The 27,059-nt window shown below is 43.3% G+C and overlaps 1 protein-coding gene, 5 non-coding genes and 1 pseudogene across 6 annotated transcripts; 1 reads left to right on the top strand and 6 right to left on the bottom strand.

Annotated features, from left to right (window-relative positions):
- The first annotated feature begins 175 nt into the window (after positions 1-175).
- Positions 176-14,250, top strand: cdr2a (cerebellar degeneration-related protein 2a). Its single transcript, XM_036941489.1, has 7 exons — positions 176-400; positions 2,539-2,651; positions 9,253-9,401; positions 9,572-9,748; positions 12,342-12,647; positions 12,732-12,999; positions 13,207-14,250. Exons 1-7 carry the CDS (start codon positions 319-321, stop codon positions 13,474-13,476), a joined length of 1,365 nt encoding a protein of 454 aa, XP_036797384.1. The 5' UTR covers positions 176-318; the 3' UTR covers positions 13,477-14,250.
- Positions 14,251-19,219: 4,969 nt separating this feature from the next.
- Positions 19,220-19,328, bottom strand: LOC118938683 (annotated as a pseudogene).
- A 2,423-nt stretch (positions 19,329-21,751) lies between these two features.
- Positions 21,752-21,870, bottom strand: LOC118938680. The gene has a single exon (XR_005035886.1). It is a non-coding gene; the product is annotated as a 5S ribosomal RNA (ribosomal RNA).
- A 1,168-nt stretch (positions 21,871-23,038) lies between these two features.
- On the bottom strand, positions 23,039-23,157 carry LOC118938648. The gene has a single exon (XR_005035854.1). It is a non-coding gene; the product is annotated as a 5S ribosomal RNA (ribosomal RNA).
- A 1,168-nt stretch (positions 23,158-24,325) lies between these two features.
- LOC118938659 lies at positions 24,326-24,444 on the bottom strand. The gene has a single exon (XR_005035865.1). It is a non-coding gene; the product is annotated as a 5S ribosomal RNA (ribosomal RNA).
- Positions 24,445-25,613: 1,169 nt separating this feature from the next.
- Positions 25,614-25,732, bottom strand: LOC118938670. The gene has a single exon (XR_005035876.1). It is a non-coding gene; the product is annotated as a 5S ribosomal RNA (ribosomal RNA).
- Positions 25,733-26,901: 1,169 nt separating this feature from the next.
- On the bottom strand, positions 26,902-27,020 carry LOC118938681. The gene has a single exon (XR_005035887.1). It is a non-coding gene; the product is annotated as a 5S ribosomal RNA (ribosomal RNA).
- Between the last annotated feature and the right edge of the window lie 39 nt (positions 27,021-27,059).

Raw genomic sequence — 27,059 nt, forward strand, 5'->3', positions numbered from 1 at the left:
TATCAAACCCGTTTCTGTAAATGCGGAAATAGGCGGGGCAATAATTCATGTGACCGAACCATAACAAACAAACATTGGACAAAAAGGTGCTCTGGTCCCACCTACTTTCTAATTATTGGTCAATGAAGTGTCATTAAAAAAGTAGTGTTGCTTTTTACTTAGGGGCTGAGTTCGTTCTCCGGCTGCGCAGATTGCCACGTTGCTGCAGAAAGACACCAGAGGATATTGTCTGGTCACTCCAGGCTGTTTATCACACCGGTGTTTTACGATTCTGCCGGGTGGAGCGTGCACTCTATTGGAATAAAATTGTCAGTGGAAATGCTGACCGATATGATAGTGGAGGAAGAGTTTGAACTCAAGGATGAGGAGCCATGGTATGGCAAACAGGACCTTGAGCACGGTAAGAGACTTGTGTTGCGGGCGTTGAAGGGAGGGATAGCTTGGTTGCGTCCTAAACAGCCGCAGCTGAGAGGGAACAATCACCAGCCTCCTATTGCAATACGACTCCACTATTCTACAGTCATCTGAGGTTACAGATTGGAAAATAATTACAAGGTTATTTTAAACTGTCCTAGACAAAATCAGTGAATAGCCTCACGGTTATTGCACGTAGGCTGATTTACATTTTCAGTGGCAGACATGCAATTAATTGCCAACATTGCAACCGCAAGTCTCAAAGGATACCATTTTCATAGACCCACATCCATTCCATTTTGAAAACACATTTTTTTAAATTAAAGTCTCAACAAAATGAGTGATTTGTATCGAACACATTATCTTATTGTAAATGGTAACACTCTTGTGACACTCACACAGTCAGTAATAGTGGGGTCTATATTGAGAATTACTGAGAACCTTCTTGTTGCCAGGATATCCTGAGGCTGTCACTTCCCATGTGTTGATTGTTGTGTTTTGTGTGTGCAGGCTACAGTTTTTGTGGTTTGTTTGGGCACTATTTGCATGTATATGTGTACTGCATGATTATTGTGCACCTACCTGTATGTTGTTGATCATGACACTCATTACATTACGTGGCTGGCTGCAACCTGGTCTCAGAGCATTTTGTATTATTCTGTATGTAAATCCAATATACTCCATTTAGTATGATACGTTTCGTATATTATGTATTAATTTGTGGATGTCCATCACCCATTTTGTATGATATGTTCGGAATTATAATTTGTAATGTTATGAATTTACAAAATGTACAATATGTTATGACTTTACAATATATGTTACGAATTCTAGCTAGGTGGCTAGGATGCTAACGTTAGCTAGGTTAGGGGGTTAGTTTAAATGAAGGGTTGGCTAAAGGGGTTAAGGTTAAGGGTTAGCTAACATGCAAAGTAGCTTAAAGTAGTAAGTAGTTGAAAAAGTTGCTAAAATACTCAAGTTATTCGCAATGAGATTCGAACTTGCAACCTTTTGGGTTGCTAGACGTTCTCGTTATACAAAACAAAAGGTTAAATTGATACACCTTTATTTTGTTAGGGTTCCCACACAGCCATATTTCCATGTTACAGTGCTTGTTTACAGAAAACAGGTGGACTACCTGTGCAAATTAGCTATCTGCGTCTCCGAACACGTGTGTAAACGGAAGTCAGACGCCACAAACGTGTTGTCACTGAAAAATACTGTCGGCTGCAACTGTGTTAAAACCGCTTAAATCTGTGTGCAGTAAGTGTGTATTTTGCGTTTGGAAATAATATTGATGTGATATGAAAGTAGATGGATTTATGTTTCTAGAACCATACTGCAATTGAGAATCGATTTAGATTGAGTTTTGGGCTGTTTTGGCTTCCAGAGCCAATTCACCTTTAAACAGAACATGTAAGGACCTTGGACTAAAAGGAGTAATGTTAGCCCAATATTGGACTGAAGGAGCCTAACATACTGTGTGTACACATTTGTGAAAGTGTGAACTGATCCATGTTTAGTGTGTGTATATGTCACAGTGATAATCGTACTCTCCTTGCGTTGTGTTTTGTCCAAATAAATCACCCCAGCCAGTGGTCCCAGTTGAGCATTATTTATTATCTGTTGTTAAATAGGAAAGAGCACGTTAGTTGTGCAGTGCTTAATGATGTTGATGGCTGTCGATGGTAAAATCTGTAGCATGAAAACATCTGTTAGCAGTGGGCGTATGTGACCATTACATCGGTGCATGCTAGCTAACACACTTATTTATATACAGCAATCGTATACCAAAGCACATCCCAGAAAGCCACTCAATCCCGAACAGGTACCATATACCCACACATGTATAAATCAGCAACACATTGTAAAATATAGAAAACAGTATTCAGAACGTGACCTACCCCTTGCGTCACATTTTCATACTGGGGAGACCTGACGTTCGCGATCTCCCCCTTTCTGAAAGCGGGGCCAATAACAACAGGCCTTATTGTCATCGGAATTGAACCAACCAATAAGAATGTTTGAACATTAAATGCACCTTTCTTTAGAGGCAAGTTGGAAACATAACCACCCTGTTACATGTACAATGAATGTGTTTTGTTTGCCTGTATCTATTTACAGATCTCCATTTGGCGGCTCAGCTGGGTAAGACCCTGCTGGACCGGAACCATGAGTTGGAGCAGGGGCTGCAGCAGATGTACTCCACCAACCAGGAGCAGCTGCAGGAGATTGAGGTAGCTAGTCTAAATATAATCATACTAGGCCACTGAGAGCCTAGCATGTGCTTACATACTAGGCTTACAATACAATACAAACACACACACCACATTGTAGGTTACAATTTGCCACTGATTTAGAATCAGTCGGCAATATAAGATGTGTAATATGAATTAATCACTTTTTAAACCTTGCTCTGAAGGTCACTATGGCTGGAATATTGCTTGTTAATAAATTACCAGTTGCAGATACTGTACTACTGGAGTAGCCCTACATTCATTCACCAAACTGACTTGGTCTTAGCTAACCTGTCCTTCGGAAAGTATTCAGACCCCACAACTTTTTACACATTTTGTTAGGTTACAGCCTTATTCTAAAATGTATTGTTTTTTTCCCCCTCATCAATCTATACATAATACCCCATAATGACAGCAAATTATTTTTTTTTCTTCTCAATTTTGGCTAATTCATAAAAAATAAAACACATTTACATAAGTATTCAGACTCTCAGTAGTGTAACGACCCTGGGTTTATAAGCACTGATATCGACTCTTCTGCATGACCATGCTTTTGTGGCACAGTCGATAGCGCACTGGACTTCGGGCTAGAAGGTCGAGGGTTCGAGGCCTGCTCTCTGCCTGTTTCATTACATTGGTGTTAGAAGGGATCAGACCTTGCATCCACGACAGCAGTGCGTGTGCTTGGCCGGTGAGCGTAGAGTCGCAAGCTAGCGCGAGGACACGCTCTTTGAAAGGAGGGAGTAGTGTAACGACCCTGGGTTTATAAGTGCAGATATCGACACTCTATTTGTGGCGTTTATCCCATTCTTACTCAAGCTCTGGATTGGGACAGCTATAGCTGCACAGCTATTTTCAGGTCACTCCAGAGATATTCAAGTCTGGGTTCTGGCTGGGCCACTCAAGGACATTCAGAGACTTAAGACTTGTCCTTGGCTGTGTGCATAGGGTCATTGTTCTGTTGGAAGGGGAACCTTTGCGCCAGTTTGAGGTCCTGAGCACTCTGGAGCAGGGTTTCATCAAAGATCTCTCTGTACTTTCTCTTGATCCTGACTATTCTCCCAGTCTCTGCTGCTAAAAAACACCCCCACAGCATGATGCTGCCACCACCATGCTTCCCCATAGGGATGGTGCCAGGTTTCCTCCAGACGTGACGCTTGGCATTCAGGTCAAAGAGTTGAATCTTGGTTTTATCAGACCAGAGAATATTGTTTCTCATGGTCTGAGTCCTTTAGGTGCCTTTTGGCAAACTCCAAGCAAGCTGTCATGTGCCTTTTACTGTCAGTGACCATCGGGTTCTTGGTCACCTCCCTGACCAAGGCCCTTCTCCCCCGATTGCTCAGTTTGGCAGGGTGGCCAGCTCTAGGTGGTTTCAAACTTCTTCCATTTGAGGATGGAGGCCACTTTTCTTGGGGACCTTCAATGCTGCAGAATTGTTTTTGGTACCCGTCCCCAGATCTGTGCCTTGAACATGCCCTGTCAACTGTGGGACCTCTTTATATATACAGATACAGTGCCTTGCGAAAGTATTTGGCCCCCTTGAACTTTGTGACCTTTTGCCACATTTCAGGCTTCAAACATAAAGATATAAAACTGTATTTTTTTGTGAAGAATCAACAACATGCGGGACACAATCATGAAGTGGAACGACATTTATTGGATATTTCAAACTTTTTGAACAAATCAAAAACTGAAAAATTGGGCGTGCAAAATTATTCAGCCCCCTTAAGTTAATACTTTGTAGCGCCACCTTTTGCTGCGATTACATACCTGTAAGTCGCTTGGGGTATGTCTCTATCAGTTTTGCACATCGAGAGACTTTTTTTCCCATTCCTCCTTGCAAAACAGCTCGAGCTCAGTGAGGTTGGATGGAGAGCATTTGTGAACAGCAGTTTTCAGTTCTTTCCACAGATTCTCGATTGGATTCAGGTCTGGACTTTGACTTGGCCATTCTAACACCTGGATATGTTTATTTTTGAACCATTCCATTGTAGATTTTGCTTTATGTTTTGGATCATTGTCTTGTTGGAAGACAAATCTCCGTCCCAGTCTCAGGTCTTTTGCAGACTCCATCAGGTTTTCTTCCAGAATGGTCCTGTATTTGGCTCCATCCATCTTCCCATCAATTTTAACCATCTTCCCTGTCCCTGCTGAAGAAAAGCAGGCCCAAACCATGATGCTGCCACCACCATGTTTGACAGTGGGGATGGTGTGTTCAGCTGTGTTGCTTTTACGCCAAACATAACGTTTTGCATTGTTGCCAAAAAGTTCAATTTTGGTTTCATCTGACCAGAGCACCTTCTTCCACATGTTTGCTGTGTCTCCCAGGTGGCTTGTGGCAAACTTTAAACAACACTTTTTATGGATATCTTTAAGAAATGGCTTTCTTCTTGCCACTCTTCCATAAAGGCCAGATTTGTGCAATATACAACTGATTGTTGTCCTATGGACAGAGTCTCCCACCTCAGCTGTATATCTCTGCAGTTCAACCAGAGTGATCATGGGCCTCTTGGCTGCATCTCTGATCAGTCTTCTCCTTGTATGAGCTGAAAGTTTAGAGGGACGGCCAGGTCTTGGTAGATTTGCAGTGGTCTGATACTCCTTCCATTTCAATATTATCGCTTGCACAGTGCTCCTTGGGATGTTTAAAGCTTGGGAAATCTTTTTGTATCCAAATCCGGCTTTAAACTTCTTCACAACAGTATCTCGGACCTGCCTGGTGTGCTCCTTGTTCTTCATGATGCTCTCTGCGCTTTTAACGGACCTCTGAGACTATCACAGTGCAGGTGCATTTATACGGAGACTTGATTACACACAGGTGGATTGTATTTATCATCATTAGTCATTTAGGTCAACATTGGATCATTCAGAGATCCTCACTGAACTTCTGGAGAGAGTTTGCTGCACTGAAAGTAAAGGGGCTGAATAATTTTGCACGCCCAATTTTTCAGTTTTTGATTTGTTAAAAAAGTTTGAAATATCCAATAAATGTCGTTCCACTTCATGATTGTGTCCCACTTGTTGTTGATTCTTCACAAAAAAATACAGTTTTATATCTTTATGTTTGAAGCCTGAAATGTGGCAAAAGGTCGCAAAGTTCAAGGGGGCCGAATACTTTCGCAAGGCACTGTATGTGCCTTTCCAAATCATGTCCAATCAATTTGAGTGTCTACAACTTGATTGGACAAATCTCAAGCATGATCAATGGAAACAGGATGCACATGAGCTCAATTTCGAGTCTCGTAGCAAAGGGTCTGAATACTTATGTAAATAAGGTATTTCTGTTTTTTATTTGAATCCATTTGCCAAAATGTCTAAACCTGTTTTCACTTTGTCATTATGGGGTATTCTGTGTAGATTGCTGAGGATTTTTTGTTTGTTTTGTAGTTAATCCATTTTAGAATAAGGCTGTAACATAACAACATGTGGAAAAAGTCAAGGGGTCTGAATACTTTCCAAAGGAACGGCACCTGTCCTGTATGTAAACAAAAACAGGACTTCGGTGTTCAAAAGCAATAAGAAGCTTAGCTCAACTGTATGACGTCATTAGGAAACAACCCTACGCACAGACCAGCAAGTCCACCAATGGGAGCCGAAAGTCCACATTGACAAATCTCTCCCGCAAATCTCTTTTCTTGTCAGGCTCTTCCGATCGTTAGTTTCCTCTTGTTAAATGGGATCAAGTGAAAGCCTGTCTGGATTAGCTCATTACTTAATTGGTCCTTGGCATGGTGCATTGCATGGACAGGTATTTGTCTAACTATCTTTAAGGCACCTTTAGGACACCTTTCACCTCCTCTCTGTAAGGAGAGCAGTGGCCAACGGCTTTATGCTTCCTTCAGTAGCCAAAGGCTTAGTCAAGGTAGTGAACTTTCACATAGTTACTACTGATGTTATCCTGCCTCTCAACACAGAGTATCTAAGGCTGTGTTTAGACAGCATAGCCTAAGAGAACTTGGTGCGCAAATGCTCTTTCCTGCCTCGCACCTCATGATATATGATGGTGTGTTTAACGACCTACATTTTGGGGATGCCTAATAGTACCCTCACTATATTCACGGGATGTATCCTGCTGAGTACTCACACACACATGTTCTCATTTAGGGTGGTGGTACAAACAACATTATATTTTCATATCAGACCTTTCTGCCTTTCCTCCATCATCCTGACTAGTGACCACTTAAGTATGAACTCCTTGCTTGTTCACAAGGGTCGACTTGCGCTATAGGCGCCGGGTATGCGGCACAGGTCTGATTTGTACAGTAATTTCCAAACAAATAAGTATGAACAACATATCTGTACAAAGATTAGAGAATATGTGCACTGCGCAGGTGCTAGCTTTGGGCGACCATGGTGGAACAAGCAGTATGTGTTCGGTGAGCAGTCTCAACGAGTTCACACAAACAGGTGATGCATTCAAAGGGTGTTCAGGTGCAAACGTGTTCGTTCAGCACACAACCAACCACAGGGGATTTTAACATGAACCAAAAATGGCAATTCCACAGTAACAGAATGATGCTGAGACTCCCAATTTTCCACTTTCAAATGTACGTAAAATAAAAACCAATGATCGCAAAGTTAAAAAAATAAAACGTACAACTTCATGTACAAGGACAACTTTTAACAATTTCCACAGAAAATTACAAAAACACATTTACTTGAAGAACAGTGCAGAGGCAACGTTTGGTAACAGAATGACGGCACAGACCATCATTCTGTTACCGTGGAATAGCCCAAGAGGAGCCTAAGACCAGGTACAGACACCACATATAGATATGGTCAGATACATGGGATTACAATTCTAAGCACTGAAGGCATTGGCCTCATAATAAGCACTGTAAAGAATTTTAAGGTCCTTTGTTGACCAGCTGTCAGTTAGATGGTCTCTCCAGTAATTAAAATAGAACGGTACAGTCAGTAATAGTCGGACATCCTGGGGTTAAACGTCAAGACAGAGGTCTTAGACTAGAGGGTTAAAACCTCTACAGGATCGGTGCCCCCCCCCTCCCCGCTGGACGGTTGAGCTAACGTGCGCTAATGTGATTAGCATGACGCTGTAAGTAACAAGGACATTTTCCAGGACATAGCTATGTCTTATATGGGCATAAAGCTTAAATTCTTGTTAATCCAACTGCACTGTCTAATTTACAGTACCTAATACAGTGAAATAATACCAAGCTATTGTTTGAGGAGAGTGCACAGTTATGAACTTAAACGTTTCAATTAACCGATTTAGGCACATTTGGGCAGACTTGATACAACATTTTGAACAGTAATGCAATTGGATCAGTCTAAAACTTTGCACATGTACTGCTGCCATCTAGTGACCAAAATCTAAATTGCGCCTAGAGTTCTAAGTCATGTAATGGGCTTATTCTTGCATTTCAACGATGATGGAACAAAAAGAGACCGCATGTTTTTTTATTTGTATTATCTTTTACCAGATCTATTGTGTTCTATTCTCCTACATTAATTTCACATTTCCACAAACTTTAAAGTGTTTCCTTTCAAATGGTATCAAGAATATGCATATCCTTGCTTCAGGTCCTGAGCTACAGACAGTTATATTTGGGTATGTCATTTTAGGTGAAAAATGGAAAAAAAGGATTGGATCCTTTAACAGAGGAATATAGGCTTTTTATTTTCAGGTAATGGTTAGATAGATATGTAAAGTTCAAGGTACTATTGTCACCTATTCAACTACTGTGACTGTTACTCATCTGTCAGTATTGTGACACTGCTATTGTTTTTCACTTTGGACTCTTAAGATCTTTGTACATTTTTGACTGCAAGATCAGTAAAGTATCTTGTAATTGTAATTATTCGCCTACCTCCTCATGCCTTTTGCACACAATGTATATAGACTCTATCTTTTTTTTCTACTGTGTTATTGACTTGTTTATTGTTTACTCCGTGTAAATCTGTTATCTGTTCACACTGCTATGCTTTATCTTGGCCAGGTCTCAGTTGTAAATGAGAACTTGTTCTCAACTAGCCTACCTGGTTAAATAAAGGTGAAAAAAATAATTAAATAAATCTTTCACATGTAATTGAACCAGCTCAAAGTTCCATTGATGTATTTTTCAACTGAAGTGTCTCTCTGAAGGAGATCCCTGAGTGATGTGGGTTAGGGCTTTATCCTCCTATGCCTCGTCTGCCAGTCAGTTAATATCAAAATCTAATGATTTGAATTAGTCGTGATGGTTAAGCCTAAATTCGAGGGCACACGGGGATCACTTAGGAGTCCTTCAACAAGTGGCAGTGACCCATCCTGATAATGCTAAGTGGTATATGTCCCAGCTCCATGCTTGCATAAAGTATTCTGGTCACAAAGCCACAGTGTTTTGCCAGTTCAAAAGTGTGTTCGGTGCTACTGGTCCTCTTCACTGACCTGTTTCGTAATGGATCATTGTTCTGAGAATCGAAGAATGAGAGGACTTGCATACTGTAGCAGTCATAATGGAACCATAATTATATGCTTGATCAATACTTACATACAGTAAAAACTCTATCACCTGACAAATGCTGGACCATATTAGTGGACCCAAAAACTGTTCTATCCATCCTATTTCAATGGCAATTACCTTTGACCTCCTCCCAGTACCTGACTAAGCAGGTGGATTTGCTGAGGCAAATGAATGACCAGCATGCTAAGGTATACGAGCAGCTAGATGTGGCGGCCAGAGACCTGGAGCAGGGCAACCACAGGCTGATTCTGGACAACCGCGTCGCCCAGCAGAGGATCAACTGGTGAGACTCAGGACTTTGATTCCTTTCTGAAAATAGTAGCTGTAAACATTTTTACCCCCAGTATAAATACTTAGATGCCAAATTTACTAAGAGGCAAGGTTTTGGCTAAATTAATTTTCTCCACAAAGCTCAGTAATTCGAACCACTTCTATGCTTGTCCTCTCTCTCAGCCTGACAGAAACGATCAACAGTCTTGAGACCCACATGGAGGACTTGCAGACCCAGGTGGAGGAGCTGAGGACAGCCCAGTCTGACCGGAGCAGGAGAGAACTGGCCGAACAGAGACACAATCTCGGAGCACAGAGTGTGTCCTGCCTCAAGGAGCTGTATGACCTGCAGAAAGACAAGTGAGTATGTGCATGTATGTGTCCTGCAGCTGTGCAATTGAACCTGGTTCCAACAAACCGCTAATGTTATTGTTAGTCTAAAACATCCATTCCGCCACAGAACCAGATGTGTTCAGCTTTATTCAGCTCAAATCAATGTTGATCAATTTAATTCTCATCTCAACCATGCAAACCAAGACTAGGCTGAGAAGAGAGTAGATGGAGATGCAAACCAAATGAGCTGGCCTTATTCTGCAGTGGGAATGGTCACCGTGAACACTAATTTCCTGCACTCGGATTATAGTAACTAAACAATTTGGAGATTATGTGCATGCTAAGAGAGGGAACACAATAACAAACAATAAACAGAGGAAGTTACCATAAATGTTATTTTTAAAGTACAGTAACAAGCATGTGCCTTGAAAGGAATGTTCTACTTCAGCTAGCCTGAATGTTTGTCACTGGCCAAGTTATAGTACATCATTCCAGGAATTGTGCGTCTGGCCTTTCTGAAAGTTTTTATAGAAACTGCACTATCAATCATCAATGGTGTCAAACCAGCAGTCATAGAGCCTCTTCTCATCTCTTCCCCTTCTAGTGATCTGCATACTGTGTATTCCCTTTCAGTACATATTAAGTAAAGGAGACAGGCAGAGAGACACTTGACTATTGAGATGGGTCCATAGTCTAATGACTATGTATTACCGCCATTATCAGCCGTGTGCTGACTGGGCGTCCCCAGGTCACCCAGACCCAGACCACCTAATCTGGGCCAAGGCTTTTCGGACATAATACCCTGCAGATAAATCTTTCAGAGGAGGTTAAGTCTAGCCTGTATACACACACTAACATACACACATAGTTTAGTAGCCTGTTTTAGCATGCAATACAAAACCACTGATAAAGCACATACAGTACCAGTCAAAAGTTTGGACACCTACTATTCAAGGGTTTTTCTTTATTTGTACTATATTCTGCATTGTAGAATAGTAGTGAAAACATCCAAACTATGAAATAAAACACAGGGAATCATGTAGTAACCAAAAAGGTGTTAAACAAATCAAAATATATTTGAGATTCTTCAAAGTAGCCACCCTTTGCCTTGATGACAGCTTTGCACACTCTTGGCATTTTCTCAACCAGCTTCACCTGGAATGCTTTTCCAACAGTCTTGAAGTTTCCACATATGCTGAGCACTTGTTGGCTGCTTTTCCTTCACTCTGCGTTCCAACTCATCCCAAACCATCTCAATTGGGTTGAGGTCGGGTGATTGTGGATGCCAGGTTATCTGATGCAGCACGCCATCCCTCTCCTTCTTGGTCAAATAGCCCTTACACAGCCTGGAGGTGTGTTGGGTCATTGTCCTGTTGAAAAACAAAGGATAGTCCCACTAGGCTCAAACCAGAAGGGACGGCATATCACTGCAGAATGCTGTGGTAGTCATGCTGGTTAATCAACCCCACATCAATGGGTCCTTGGGACCATAACACAGAGCATATAGCTTCTAACTCCTCTTCCTGTTCCTAAGTGTGCCTTGAATTATTCTAAATAAATCACTGACAGTGTCACAAGCAAAGCAGCATCACACCACCTCCTCCATGCTTCACGGTGGGAACCACACATGCAGAGATCATCCGTTAACCTATTCTGCATCTCATAAAGACAAGGCGGTTGGAACCAAAAATCTCAAATATGGACTCATCAGACCTAAGGACACATTTCCACCAGTCTAATGTCCATTGCTCGTGTTTCTTGGCCCAAGCAAGTCTCTTCTTAGTGGTGTCCTTTAGTAGTGGTTTCTTTGCAGCAATTGGACCATGAAGGCCTGATTCACTCCGTCTCCTCTGAACAGTTGATGTTGAGATGTCTGTTACTTGAACTCTGAAGCATTTATTTGGGCTGCAATTTCTGAGGCTGGTAACTCTAATGAACTTATCCTCTGCAGCAGAAGTAGCTCTGGGTCTTTCCTGTGGCGGTCCTCATGAGCCAGTTTCATCATAGCCCTTGATGGTTTTTGCGACTGCATTTGAAGAAACTTTCAAAGTTCTTAATTTTCTACATTGACTGACCTTCCACATTGGCTGATGTCTTAAAGTAATGATGGACTGTTGTTTCTCTTTGCTTATATGAGCTGTTCTTTCTATAATATGGACTTGGTCTTCTACCAAATAGGGCTATCTTCTGTATACCACCCCTACCTTGTCACAACACAACTGATTGGCTCAAACACATTAATTAAGAAAGAAAGAAATTCCACATATGAACTTTTAACTAGGTACACCTGATCATTTAAATGCATTCCAGGTGACTACCTCATGAAGCTGGTTGAGAGAATGAGTGTGCAAAGCTGTCAAGGCAAACTGTTGCTACTTTGAAGAATCTCAAATATAATATATATTTGATGAACACTTTTGTTGGTTAATACATGATTCCAGATGTGTTGTTTCATAGATTTGATGTCTTCACTATTATACAATGTAGAAAATAGTCATAAAGAAAAACCCTTGAATGAGTAGGTGTCCAAACTTTTGACTGGTACTGTACATGATAAAAAACAGGCCTCTATAACCACATTCACCATCGTGTTGAACCTTTAGTCCTTTCCCTGTCCCAGGTACATGGCCTATGAGAGCCTGCGTGTGGAGCATTCCTGGCCAGCAAGGAAGGAGTCCTGTCAGGACCCAGACCCCGATGAGGAGAACTCTGTGCTCCAGCGCTCCATCCAGACCCTGCAGGCTGTTCTGGCCTCTGAGCGGGGGAAGCGGGAGGCAGCGGAACAGGAGACTGAGCTGACTGCCAGGGAGAACGGGGCTCTGGAGCAGCGGCTGGCCCTGCTGGAGGGCTGCCGGGCTAGGCAGAGGGAGCTGGAGGCAGAGGTGGAGGAGCTACGGCAGCTGTGGCAGGCCGACTACGCCAACAGGTACGATCATGACACTTTCTAATCATACTTGGTACATGTTGTTTGTATATTCGGCATAATAAAGACAATACTCTACTCCACCAGCGTCAGGAGACCTGACCGGCTACTGCTGCCTGACACTGTCTTCTTCGCCCCAGAGGAGAAGCCCAGTCTGGTACAAAAGGAGGAGGAAGTGGGGGAGCAGGGGAGGCGCAGCCTGCAGAGGTGCAACAGCGAAAGTGTTCTGAAGGGGACACTAGCAGACGACATCCGGCGGGGGCATGAACGTACATGTATCAGAAGAGCAGAGGCGGTGAAGCAGAGAGGAATCTCCCTGCTCAATGAGGTGGACGCCCAGTATAGTGCACTGCAGGTAAAGGTTTTCATTTCTCATTATTGCATAATCAACACAAAGACCGAGGGTGAAACTATTTCCATTTGTCTACGATGTGCCCTATGAATAAGAATGACAAACAAAAGGTCTAGGAGGTGAAGCAAATGACATTTTTATGCAGTAATTTGAGTTTGTTATACAGTGTGGAAAGTTGCCGATGAGTGACTGAACGTTTGCCTCCTGCAGGTCAAATACGAGGAGCTTCTGCGGCGCTGCCAGCTGGGGGCAGACGGGCTCAGTCACAAGGCCGTGCAGACACCCCACAGTTCCCACGGCACTGTCAGTTACCCCCAACGGCGCCTCTCAAGCTCGGCCACCTCCATCGGGCTCCCAGCTGTCCCAGAAGACAACGGGCCTCAGCCGGAGTACAAGGCCCTTTTCCAGGAGATCTTCACCTGCATCCAGAAGACCAAAGAGGACCTAAGTGAGAACAAGTGGCCGAGTCCGGGTCATTGACTCTGGGGACAGTGATGGCAGTATGTGTTCTTTCTGCACCTTTGAATGGACTGCTCAATAGGATATTGCTATAGGAGAGGGCCTCAAATAGCAGATTCCAAAGGGTGTTTTGTGTGTGTGTGTGTGTGTGTGTGCGCGCACGTGCACTAACACCTGTACCTCTTATACAACATGTGCCCTGTTGTCTCCTTCAATCCTGTCAACGCTATCACCTCGACACGCTCCAATGGTTTCATAAGCACTTTTCTTATCTACCGTCCATCCCTTTGACTACTTTCCATCCCTATCTACAAGTTTGTTTTTGACGCAAACATTTCCAGGTCAAAGGTTGATAAATGGATTGTTTGAGTCCTGATGCTATCACCTCTTAGCATCCGACTGCTCTTATGCCTCATTTAGCTCGATTAGATGGCACCACCTCTTCACTTGAAGTCAATGGGTGCAGTAATATTAGCAACCAGGGTTTTTCTATTCTTTTGTTTTCTACTAAATTCAAGTAACCATAGCAATTAGAATGGTATGTGTATGTACCATAGATTTGGTCTTGCAGCTTAATGAGTAGGCCTACGCTGGGTTTGAAAGTGTTTGTTTGTACGCTGTTACCACGTACAGAACCACCACTGTACAGATCTTGGACTTGCTTAGACTATCTAGCAGTCTGTGTTCAATCCACTTAGTGTTAAGTCTGTCGTGGGAGCCATACCTTTTGTGCACACTGTACATATTGCCAAATTATAGATTTAACTACATTTGTGTACCTTTTTATTATGCCAACTTAAGAGTACTCGACAAGATGGAGTACTTTATAGATGCACTATATATATCTATATCTCCACACAAAAGTATGTGGATACCCCTTCAAATTAGTGGATTTGGTTATTTCAGCCACACCTGTTGCTCACAGGTGTATAAAATCGAGCACACAGCCATGCAATCTCCATAGACACACATTGGCAGTAGAATGGCCTTACTGAAGAGCTGTGTGACTTTCAATGTGGCACCGTCATAGGATGCCACCTTTCCAAAAGGTCAGTTCATCAAATTTCTGCCCTGGCAGAGCTGCCCCGGTCAACTGTAAGTGCTGTTATTGTGAAGTGAAAACATCTAGGAGCAACAACGGTTCAGCCGCGAAGTGGTAGGCCACACAAGCTCACAGGACGGCAACGCCGAATGCTCACTACCGAGTTCCAAACTGCCTCTGGAAGCAACGTCAGCACAATAACTGTTCGTCAGGCGCTTCATGAAATTTCCATGACCGAGCGTGGGTTTCCATGACGGGAGCGTAAGATTGCCAATCGTTGGCTGGAGTGGTGTGAAGCTCGACACCATTGGACTCTGGAGCAGTGGAAACGCGTTCTCTGGCGTGATGAATCATGCTTCACCATCTGGCAGTCCGACGGACAAATCTGGGTTTGGCGGATGCCAGGAGAACGCTACCTGCCCCAATGCATAGTGGCAACTGTAAAGTTTGGTGGAAGAGGAATAATGGTCTGGGGCTGTTTTTTAAGGTTTGGGCTAGACCCTTCAGTTTCAGTGAAGGGAAATCTTAACGCTACAGCATACAATTATATTTTAGATGATTCTGTGCCTCCAACTTTGTGGCAACAGTTTGGGGAAGGCCCTTTCCTGTTTCTACATGACAATGCCCCAGTGCACAAAGTGAGGTCCATACAGAAAGGGTTTGTCGAGATTAGTGTGGAAGAACTTGACTGGCCTGCACCGAGCCCTGAACTCAACCCCATCGAATGCCTTTGGGATTAATTAGAACGCCGACTACCAGCCAGGCCCAACATCAGTGCCTGACCTCACTAATGCTCTTGTGGCTGAATAGAAACAAGTCCCCACAGCAATGTTCTAACATCTAGTGGAAAGCCTTTACAGAAGAGTGGAGGCTGTTATAGCAGCAAAGGCGGGACCAACTCCATATAATGCCCATGATTTTAGAATGAGATGTTCGACGAGCAGGTATTCCTGTACTTTTGGTCATGTAGTGTATTTATGGAGGTTGGGCCTATAGTAGTCAACATTGATTTATAGATAGATTGGCCTGTAATACTAGAGAATCATAAGTGAACACTGGAAAAGGCCCAGTCTGTTCTCACTGTTTCATGGTCATTTGTGTAATGTGTGTCCCTATAGCTACCTCTGCCAACAGGACACATCGCGGCTTTGCACTGACCGATGGACACTTAAATACTTTTTTTAAAAAAAATGTATTTGACAATTATTTCGACGATGAGATGGTATTTATTTCTCTGCTAATATTTGTCATTTGTCACTGTATTCCAGATCTATAATGTGATTGTTGTTGTAGCGAATGCTGATTCAGAAGTTCATTGGCTTTGAGTTTGACTGACACTGAGGTTCAAAGTATGATAAGGTGCTTCTTAATTGAATGTGAAACTTACGTTTTGTAAGTGGATGTGTTAACACAACAGAAAAAAGAAGATATATGATTAAGGTTGCAGTGAGTTGTCTTTTAATTTGTGGATCCCTCAACCAAAGGTGCTTAATCTCAAAGCCCTAAATATGGTAGACTGGTGGTTCTCTGCTCAGCAATATCCTGCCTTTAGACCACAACAAATGAGGGTAGGCGCAGTGGAGTCGGTCATACAGACACTGAGACACTTCAGATAACCAAGAACAAGAGGTCAGATCAATACATATTTTTTCCATCTCAAGTCCAATGCTTCTCGGTGTCTGGTATGCCAGATGGGTTTACTGTTTCTTACTTGTGATGGACTGAAAAGTAGAAACACAAAGCCTGTCAATATTCACTTCCTTTTTGCTCCATTCAAAATACTTGTCTACTTGGTGTCTCAGGGCAGACGTAAGGAATATAAATAATATGTTGACAAGGAGATACATAAAAGCAGCAGGACTAGAGTTGTGTGTATTAGATGAAAATACCATCTGGATTAGATGATCAGTAGCCAAATGGTCAGCTGAGGAATGACCTGTTATAGCCTACTTTGTTTCAGGAGTTTATTCAGAACAGGAAGATAGACCAGGGGATCAGTTAGAACTTGTTCTATGTTCTCTGTTGTAGATTCACATCACCTCCATGACTGTTCTGTTTTGAATAAACCCCATAACAGTCTCTGGGTTCAAAATGCAGCTGTACATCAACAATGGTGGACTTCAAGTTGCCCTTTCTCCCTCTACGACCAGGGTCCATTATGACGTTACTTATCCTGGACCGAGACTCAAACTTGACTTCCATTTTGTGTTTTACATCAAATTACAACTTGAAATGATATTATTTGGCTGAACTATTTGTTAATTCTATACTTTGATATAATGAAAATGAGAACTATTACAAATGGCAATTTCATAGTAATATACAACTGTAATTAATGCAGCCTATATAGTAAGATGTCATAGATCAGCATTACAAGTGTTCTCCATGATGACTAACACGTGCTTACAGTGAACCAATAAAAAAAATAATTGTGCCAGAGGTGTTATGATTCTTTCCCATACAACAGCCTCATAGAGAACATGCCCAAGCAAACGTGGGTTATATGTTGGCTAGATAAAATTGGCTTCATAGATTTATACCATCGTGTCACTGCATAGTTACATGGAGGGCTGTCTCAGCCAGCCCTCCTTCCATGTTTTAATGTCTAGTATTAAATAGGGCACGTTAATCTCCCGCAATAGTCATTTGAACTGACAAACTATAGTGAGAAAATGGTGAGAATCCATCATAAAGGGTACAAAGTAGACAACCGTCACATGTAGACCTACAGTACTCTTAAAATGGCCTCTTAAAGGAAACCCATTTTTTGTTATATCGTATTTGTGTATCTCTGAGCGATGCTCTATCGATTCTCGGAGTCATTTTAATGTTTTCATGTGTATCTGAGCTATTCGCCGTTCAAGCAGGCAGAAATACAGCCGGTACGACGACTTTTGTGTCATACAGTATATTACATATTCTGCTTTACATGTATTATAGGACAAATTAGTCATTCTGATCAAGGGACAAATCTCGCCCCCCACCCCCAAATTCTGAACGAGCACCTCAGTCCTCAAATGTCCTTGAGGATCGCCTCTCAGGCCAATAATAGGGCTTTGTCTTCCAGACCGCTAATAGCTTTTACATAACGGCTAGTTTCCTGCCCTACTCCCAACAACCCCCAAATCCACTAACCCTCCATAAAAGGGGATTACATGCTAATCTCGGCCATAAAGAGACTGTCTTGGAAAGACTCTGTGGACACTGAGAGAACTGTGTGCTGGCTTTCAAATCAATCTGCAGTTGAAACCTACGTTTGGTTGGGAGACCGTATGAAATTGATTTCTGATAAAAGATTGCAATGGAAAGGCAACGTATGTTCTCTTCAGGCCTGTAAGAACTTCAGTGTAACACAAAGTGGAGACTCAAATGTATCAAGGTGCTCCTATATACATGTCAAATGTATTCTTATTACATTCCAGCTTGGATCCAGAACGCCATTCCAATATTTTGGCTAGCTGGACTGAGGTGTGGGAGTCAATGTTATGCACGCCCTCATGCCTCTCTGTCCCAAATGCATAGCTGTATGTCTCCGTTCATTGTATAGACTCCACACTGCATTCCTCAGCTCTGTGACCTCAGCAGAGAACATATGCCAGGTGGAACTCAACAACACCCAGAGGTTGTCCTGTCCTCAAGATTTACAACACTGTGGAAAATGTAAAGAACATGTTTTTGTGATTCAATTTCTAATGAATTCTGCACTGTGTGATAATCCTATAACATTACAGTAGGCTTACCTACTCTAATTATCTATAGAGATGAAATCAAATTCTATTGGTCACATACACAGCAGCTGTTGTTGCGAGTGTAGCGAAATGTTTGTGCTTCTAGTTCCGACAGTGCAGTAATATCTAACAATTCCACAACTACCTTATACACACAAGTGTAAAGGAATTAATAAGAATATGTACATATAAATATATGGATGGGCAATTACAGAGCGGCATAGGCAAGATGCAATATATGGAATAAAATACAGTATATACATATGAGATGAGTAATGCAAGATATGTAAACATTATTAAAGTGGCATTATTAAAGTGACTAGTGATCCATTTCTTTGAATGGTGAATGATTTCAAGTATGTATGTAGGCAGCAGCCTCTCTGTGTTAGTGATGGCTGTTTAACAGTCTGATGGCCTTGAGATAAAAGCTGTTTTTCAGTCTCTCTGTCCCAGCTTTGATGCACCTGAACTTACCTCGCCTTCTGGACGGCAGCGGAGTGAACAGGCAGTGGCTTGGGTGGTTGTTGTCCTTGATGATCTTTTTGGTCTTCCTGTGACATCGAGTGCTGAAGATGTCCTGTAGGGCAGGTAGTTTGTCCCTGGTGATGCGTTGTGCAGACCGCACCACCCTCTGGAGAGCCCTGCGGTTTTGGGCGGTGCTGTTGCCTTACCAGGTGGTGATACAGCCCGACAGGATGCTCTCAATTGTGCATCTGTAAAAGTTTGAGGGTTTTAGTTGACAAGACAACTTTCTTCAGCCTCCTGAGGTTGAAGAGGCACTGTTGCACCTTCTCCACCGCACTGTCTGTGTGGGTGGACCATTTAAGTTTATCTGTGATGTGTACGCAAAGGAACTTATGAGAGCGCTTTAATTTCAGTCCATTTGTATTGAAAATAAAACAATATAGAATGGGAAAAATGTATAATTTATTTCCTGCTGCTATTGCCTACACAAACTACACTATTTGCTTGCAGTGCATTTCATTGGACAAAAAGCTTACAGCACCTGGTCTTCCCAGGCAGTCTTCCATACATGTACTAACCAGGCCCAAATCTGCTTAGCTTCTGAAATCAGGCGAATTCAGACTGGTATGGCCATAAGCGAAGGAATGATGCAGCTGTAAAACCTTTTGAGGATCTGAGGACCCATGCCAAATATTTTCAGTCTCCTGAGGGTGAATAGGTTTTATCGTGACCTCTTCACGACTATCTGGGTGTGCTTGGACCGTGTTAGTTGATGATGTGGCACCAAGGAACTTGAAGCTCTCAACCTGCTCCACTACAGCCCATCGATGAGAATGCGGGCGTGCACGGTCCACCTTTTCCTGTAGTTCACGATCATCTCCTTTGTCTTGATCACATTGAGGGAGAGGTTGTTGTCCTTGCACCACACGGTCAGGTCTCTGACATCCTCCCTATAGGGAGATCTCAACGTTGTCGATGATCAGGCCTAACACTGTTGTGTAATCAGCAAACATTTATTGTTTTGTTCATGGTATCCAATTGGTAGTAACAGTCTTGTCTCATCGCTGCAACTCCCGTATGGACTCGGGAGAGGCGAAGGTCAAGAGCCGTGCGTCCTCCAAAACACAAACCAAACAAGCCGCACTGCTTCTTGACACAATGCCCACTTAACACGGAAGCCAGCCGCACCAACGTGTCAGGGGAAACACTGTGCGACATTGTCAGCAACCACTGCACTCAGCCCGTCGCTAGCGCATGATGGGACAAGGACATCCCTGCCGGGCAAACCTTCCCCTAACCCGGACGACGCTGGGCCAACTTAATGATGGTGTTGGAGTCGTGCCTGGCAGTGCTGTCATGAGTGAACAGGGAGCACAGGAGGGAACTGAGCACACACCCCTAGGGGCCCCCGTGTTGAGGATCAGCATGGCAGATGTTGTTACCTACCCTTACCACCTGGGGGTGGCCCATCAGGATGTCCAGGATCCAGTTGCAGAGGGAGGTGTTTAGTCCCAGGATCCTTAGCTTAGTGAGGGGCTTTGAGGGCACTATGGTGTTGAAAGCTTAGCTGTCGTCAATGAACAGCAGTCTCACATAGCGGTTCCTTTTGTCTAAGTGTGAAAGGGCAATGTGGGGTGGAATAGAGTTTGCATCATCTGTGGATCTGTTGGTGTGGTATGCAAATTGGAGTGGGTCTAGCGTTTCGAGGATATGTTGATGTGAGCCATGACCAGCCTTTCAAAGCATTTCATGGCTACAAACATGAGTGCTACAGGTCGGTAATCATTTAGGCATTAATTTGCCCAAGAGAATCATAACACATTAACAAAATGATTCAGTGATTCGTATTTCCATGCACATGGCACAGGAGTGCCCAGTCTTTGTGCATGCCTGTCTGTGAGCATACCTGCGGAGCGCGCGCATGTCTACACTTTGTGTAGCCGTTAGTGCTGAGCCTAATTATAACCTTCTTCTGGTAGAGGAGGTTATATTTCAATTAAAAAGGTGTGCTTTTGAGAGCGAAAACCTGGAGAAGCAGGTCTTGTGGGGGGGGGGGGGGGCATATCCTATGTTCACACTTATGACAACTTCATGGACTAGGACGCGCCCACACGGAATCCAGACTTTAAACCGAAATTCAACAATATTCAAAAATGTTTTGAACTAAGGAGGAAATCAACTAAATCCTTTCAACTTGTTAGAAAATGCATTCATTTGCCCAAGAGAATCATTAGACATCAACAAAATGCATCAGTGATTCGTATTTCCACGCAACTTTCAGAAACAGCACAGGACTGCCCAGTTTCTGTGCGCATGCGTGCGGAGCGCGCGCAGGTCTACACTTTGTGTAGCCGTTAGCGTTGAGGCTAATGATTACCTTCTTCTGGTAGAGAAGGAAAGGCTTCCCACAAAAACCTTCTCAATCAAATGTTAACTGCAAAGTAGCCTATGCCAGCTTGGCAGAATTATATCATCATTATTTGCATCAATCCAGTGGCCATTTGTTTTGCAAACTCCGCAATCACATGAGCGCTACAGCAACACCGCTTAACCAAACAAAGGTCTCTTCCTGGCGCACACTTGCGTTTAAAGGGTAACTACACCCCAAAATCGATATGTCTTCAATTTTTCCCAGACCTCAAAAGTGGTCTCCTGCTAGGGTTTTAAATGTTGTCGTGGACATAGAACATCCAATCGTGTTATATTTCGATTAAAAAGGTGTGCTTTTGAGAGCGAAAACCTGGAGAAGCAGGGATAAACGGTAAACCGGGAAATGTAAACGGAGGAGAGGGGGAATTTTTTTTGGGGGGGGGTCAGGCAAAACATTGAAGGGATTTTACAGGGCCCTAATGGACGACAGACATTGACAGTCTAAAAACAAATGCTGAATGTAGTGCCTACATTTCGAGGGAAACGCACTGTCCATGATTGGATTTGATCAGGGCAGGGCAGCACTAACAAACTGCATGTAGTCCAATAAAAAGACACAACATTATTAGGGCGATAAATAAAAGGCAGTTGCTCCACGCATGACACAAGAGTACCCTCTACTGGAGCAAAAAGCTTACAGCACCTGGTATTCCCAGGCGGTCTCCCATCCAATTACTAACCAGGCCCGACCCTGCTTAGCTTCCGAGATCGGACGAGATCGGGCGTATTCAGGCTGGTATGGCCGTAAGCGAAGGGAACCCTCTTGGTACACTATATAAAGTCAATGTGCCGCTCATTCATCGGGAGACAGAGAAATGTCCACGTTGTGACACACTGACAAAGCTCAAACCTTGCTTACATTTCCTTTCCAGCCCATATATTTCACTCTTGTGGGGGGGGGAGAGGGCATATCCTATGTTCACACTTATGACAACTTCATGGACTAGGGCCCTATATAATACGGAATCGCGGAATCCAGACTTTAAACCGAAATTCAACAATATTCAAAAATGTTTTGAACTAAGGAGGAAATCAACTAAATCCTTTCAACTTGTTAGAAAATGCATTCATTTGCCCAAGAGAATCATTAGACATCAACAAAATGCATCAGTGATTCGTATTTCCACGCAACTTTCAGAAACAGCACAGGACTGCCCAGTTTCTGTGCGCATGCGTGCGGAGCGCGCGCAGGTCTACACTTTGTGTAGCCGTTAGCGTTGAGGCTAATGATTACCTTCTTCTGGTAGAGAAGGAAAGGCTTCCCACAAAAACCTTCTCAATGAAATGTTAACTGCAAAGTAGCCTATGCCAGCTTGGCAGAATTATATCATCATTATTTGCATCAATCCAGTGGCCATTTGTTTTGCAAACTCCGCAATCACATGAGCGCTACAGCAACACCGCTTAACCAAACAAAGGTCTCTTCCTGGCGCACACTTGCGTTTAAAGGGTAACTACACCCCAAAATCGATATGTCTTCAATTTTTCCCAGACCTCAAAAGTGGTCTCCTGCTAGGGTTTTAAATGTTGTCGTGGACATAGAACATCCAATCGTGTTATATTTCGATTAAAAAGGTGTGCTTTTGAGAGCGAAAACCTGGAGAAGCAGGGATAAACGGTAAACCGGGAAATGTAAACGGAGGAGAGGGGGAATTTTTTTGGGGGGGGGGTCAGGCAAAACATTGAAGGGATTTTACAGGGCCCTAATGGACGACAGACATTGACAGTCTAAAAACAAATGCTGAATGTAGTGCCTACATTTCGAGGGAAACGCACTGTCCATGATTGGATTTGATCAGGGCAGGGCAGCACTAACAAACTGCATGTAGTCCAATAAAAAGACACAACATTATTAGGGCGATAAATAAAAGGTAGTTGCTCCACGCATGACACAAGAGTACCCTCTACTGGAGCAAAAAGCTTACAGCACCTGGTATTCCCAGGCGGTCTCCCATCCAAGTACTAACCAGGCCCGACCCTGCTTAGCTTCCGAGATCGGACGAGATCGGGCGTATTCAGGCTGGTATGGCCGTAAGCGAAGGGAACCCTCTTGGTACACTATATAAAGTCAATGTGCCGCTCATTCATCGGGAGACAGAGAAATGTCCACGTTGTGACACACTGACAAAGCTCAAACCTTGCTTACATTTCCTTTCCAGCCCATATATTTCACTCTTGTGGGGGGGGGAGAGGGCATATCCTATGTTCACACTTATGACAACTTCATGGACTAGGGCCCTATATAATACGGAATCGCGGAATCCAGACTTTAAACCGAAATTCAACAATATTCAAAAATGTTTTGAACTAAGGAGGAAATCAACTAAATCCTTTCAACTTGTTAGAAAATGCATTCATTTGCCCAAGAGAATCATTAGACATCAACAAAATGCATCAGTGATTCGTATTTCCACGCAACTTTCAGAAACAGCACAGGACTGCCCAGTTTCTGTGCGCATGCGTGCGGAGCGCGCGCAGGTCTACACTTTGTGTAGCCGTTAGCGTTGAGGCTAATGATTACCTTCTTCTGGTAGAGAAGGAAAGGCTTCCCACAAAAACCTTCTCAATCAAATGTTAACTGCAAAGTAGCCTATGCCAGCTTGGCAGAATTATATCATCATTATTTGCATCAATCCAGTGGCCATTTGTTTTGCAAACTCCGCAATCACATGAGCGCTACAGCAACACCGCTTAACCAAACAAAGGTCTCTTCCTGGCGCACACTTGCGTTTAAAGGGTAACTACACCCCAAAATCGATATGTCTTCAATTTTTCCCAGACCTCAAAAGTGGTCTCCTGCTAGGGTTTTAAATGTTGTCGTGGACATAGAACATCCAATCGTGTTATATTTCGATTAAAAAGGTGTGCTTTTGAGAGCGAAAACCTGGAGAAGCAGGGATAAACGGTAAACCGGGAAATGTAAACGGAGGAGAGGGGGAATTTTTTTGGGGGGGGGGTCAGGCAAAACATTGAAGGGATTTTACAGGGCCCTAATGGACGACAGACATTGACAGTCTAAAAACAAATGCTGAATGTAGTGCCTACATTTCGAGGGAAACGCACTGTCCATGATTGGATTTGATCAGGGCAGGGCAGCACTAACAAACTGCATGTAGTCCAATAAAAAGACACAACATTATTAGGGCGATAAATAAAAGGTAGTTGCTCCACGCATGACACAAGAGTACCCTCTACTGGAGCAAAAAGCTTACAGCACCTGGTATTCCCAGGCGGTCTCCCATCCAAGTACTAACCAGGCCCGACCCTGCTTAGCTTCCGAGATCGGACGAGATCGGGCGTATTCAGGCTGGTATGGCCGTAAGCGAAGGGAACCCTCTTGGTACACTATATAAAGTCAATGTGCCGCTCATTCATCGGGAGACAGAGAAATGTCCACGTTGTGACACACTGACAAAGCTCAAACCTTGCTTACATTTCCTTTCCAGCCCATATATTTCACTCTTGTGGGGGGGGGAGAGGGCATATCCTATGTTCACACTTATGACAACTTCATGGACTAGGGCCCTATATAATACGGAATCGCGGAATCCAGACTTTAAACCGAAATTCAACAATATTCAAAAATGTTTTGAACTAAGGAGGAAATCAACTAAATCCTTTCAACTTGTTAGAAAATGCATTCATTTGCCCAAGAGAATCATTAGACATCAACAAAATGCATCAGTGATTCGTATTTCCACGCAACTTTCAGAAACAGCACAGGACTGCCCAGTTTCTGTGCGCATGCGTGCGGAGCGCGCGCAGGTCTACACTTTGTGTAGCCGTTAGCGTTGAGGCTAATGATTACCTTCTTCTGGTAGAGAAGGAAAGGCTTCCCACAAAAACCTTCTCAATCAAATGTTAACTGCAAAGTAGCCTATGCCAGCTTGGCAGAATTATATCATCATTATTTGCATCAATCCAGTGGCCATTTGTTTTGCAAACTCCGCAATCACATGAGCGCTACAGCAACACCGCTTAACCAAACAAAGGTCTCTTCCTGGCGCACACTTGCGTTTAAAGGGTAACTACACCCCAAAATCGATATGTCTTCAATTTTTCCCAGACCTCAAAAGTGGTCTCCTGCTAGGGTTTTAAATGTTGTCGTGGACATAGAACATCCAATCGTGTTATATTTCGATTAAAAAGGTGTGCTTTTGAGAGCGAAAACCTGGAGAAGCAGGGATAAACGGTAAACCGGGAAATGTAAACGGAGGAGAGGGGGAATTTTTTTTGGGGGGGGGGTCAGGCAAAACATTGAAGGGATTTTACAGGGCCCTAATGGACGACAGACATTGACAGTCTAAAAACAAATGCTGAATGTAGTGCCTACATTTCGAGGGAAACGCACTGTCCATGATTGGATTTGATCAGGGCAGGGCAGCACTAACAAACTGCATGTAGTCCAATAAAAAGACACAACATTATTAGGGCGATAAATAAAAGGCAGTTGCTCCACGCATGACACAAGAGTACCCTCTACTGGAGCAAAAAGCTTACAGCACCTGGTATTCCCAGGCGGTCTCCCATCCAAGTACTAACCAGGCCCGACCCTGCTTAGCTTCCGAGATCGGACGAGATCGGGCGTATTCAGGCTGGTATGGCCGTAAGCGAAGGGAACCCTCTTGGTACACTATATAAAGTCAATGTGCCGCTCATTCATCGGGAGACAGAGAAATGTCCACGTTGTGACACACTGACAAAGCTCAAACCTTGCTTACATTTCCTTTCCAGCCCATATATTTCACTCTTGTGGGGGGGGGAGAGGGCATATCCTATGTTCACACTTATGACAACTTCATGGACTAGGGCCCTATATAATACGGAATCACGGAATCCAGACTTTAAACCGAAATTCAACAATATTCAAAAATGTTTTGAACTAAGGAGGAAATCAACTAAATCCTTTCAACTTGTTAGAAAATGCATTCATTTGCCCAAGAGAATCATTAGACATCAACAAAATGCATCAGTGATTCGTATTTCCACGCAACTTTCAGAAACAGCACAGGACTGCCCAGTTTCTGTGCGCATGCGTGCGGAGCGCGCGCAGGTCTACACTTTGTGTAGCCGTTAGCGTTGAGGCTAATGATTACCTTCTTCTGGTAGAGAAGGAAAGGCTTCCCACAAAAACCTTCTCAATCAAATGTTAACTGCAAAGTAGCCTATGCCAGCTTGGCAGAATTATATCATCATTATTTGCATCAATCCAGTGGCCATTTGTTTTGCAAACTCCGCAATCACATGAGCGCTACAGCAACACCGCTTAACCAAACAAAGGTCTCTTCCTGGCGCACACTTGCGTTTAAAGGGTAACTACACCCCAAAATCGATATGTATTCAATTTTTCCCAGACCTCAAAAGTGGTCTCCTGCTAGGGTTTTAAATGTTGTCGTGGACATAGAACATCCAATCGTGTTATATTTCGATTAAAAAGGTGTGCTTTTGAGAGCGAAAACCTGGAGAAGCAGGGATAAACGGTAAACCGGGAAATGTAAACGGAGGAGAGGGGGAATTTTTTTTGGGGGGGGGGTCAGGCAAAACATTGAAGGGATTTTACAGGGCCCTAATGGACGACAGACATTGACAGTCTAAAAACAAATGCTGAATGTAGTGCCTACATTTCGAGGGAAACGCACTGTCCATGATTGGATTTGATCAGGGCAGGGCAGCACTAACAAACTGCATGTAGTCCAATAAAAAGACACAACATTATTAGGGCGATAAATAAAAGGCAGTTGCTCCACGCATGACACAAGAGTACCCTCTACTGGAGCAAAAAGCTTACAGCACCTGGTATTCCCAGGCGGTCTCCCATCCAAGTACTAACCAGGCCCGACCCTGCTTAGCTTCCGAGATCGGACGAGATCGGGCGTATTCAGGCTGGTATGGCCGTAAGCGAAGGGAACCCTCTTGGTACACTATATAAAGTCAATGTG

This window comes from Oncorhynchus mykiss, chromosome 13 (assembly GCF_013265735.2).
Source record: "Oncorhynchus mykiss isolate Arlee chromosome 13, USDA_OmykA_1.1, whole genome shotgun sequence".
In the NCBI taxonomy this organism is placed as follows: Eukaryota; Metazoa; Chordata; class Actinopteri; order Salmoniformes; family Salmonidae; genus Oncorhynchus; species Oncorhynchus mykiss.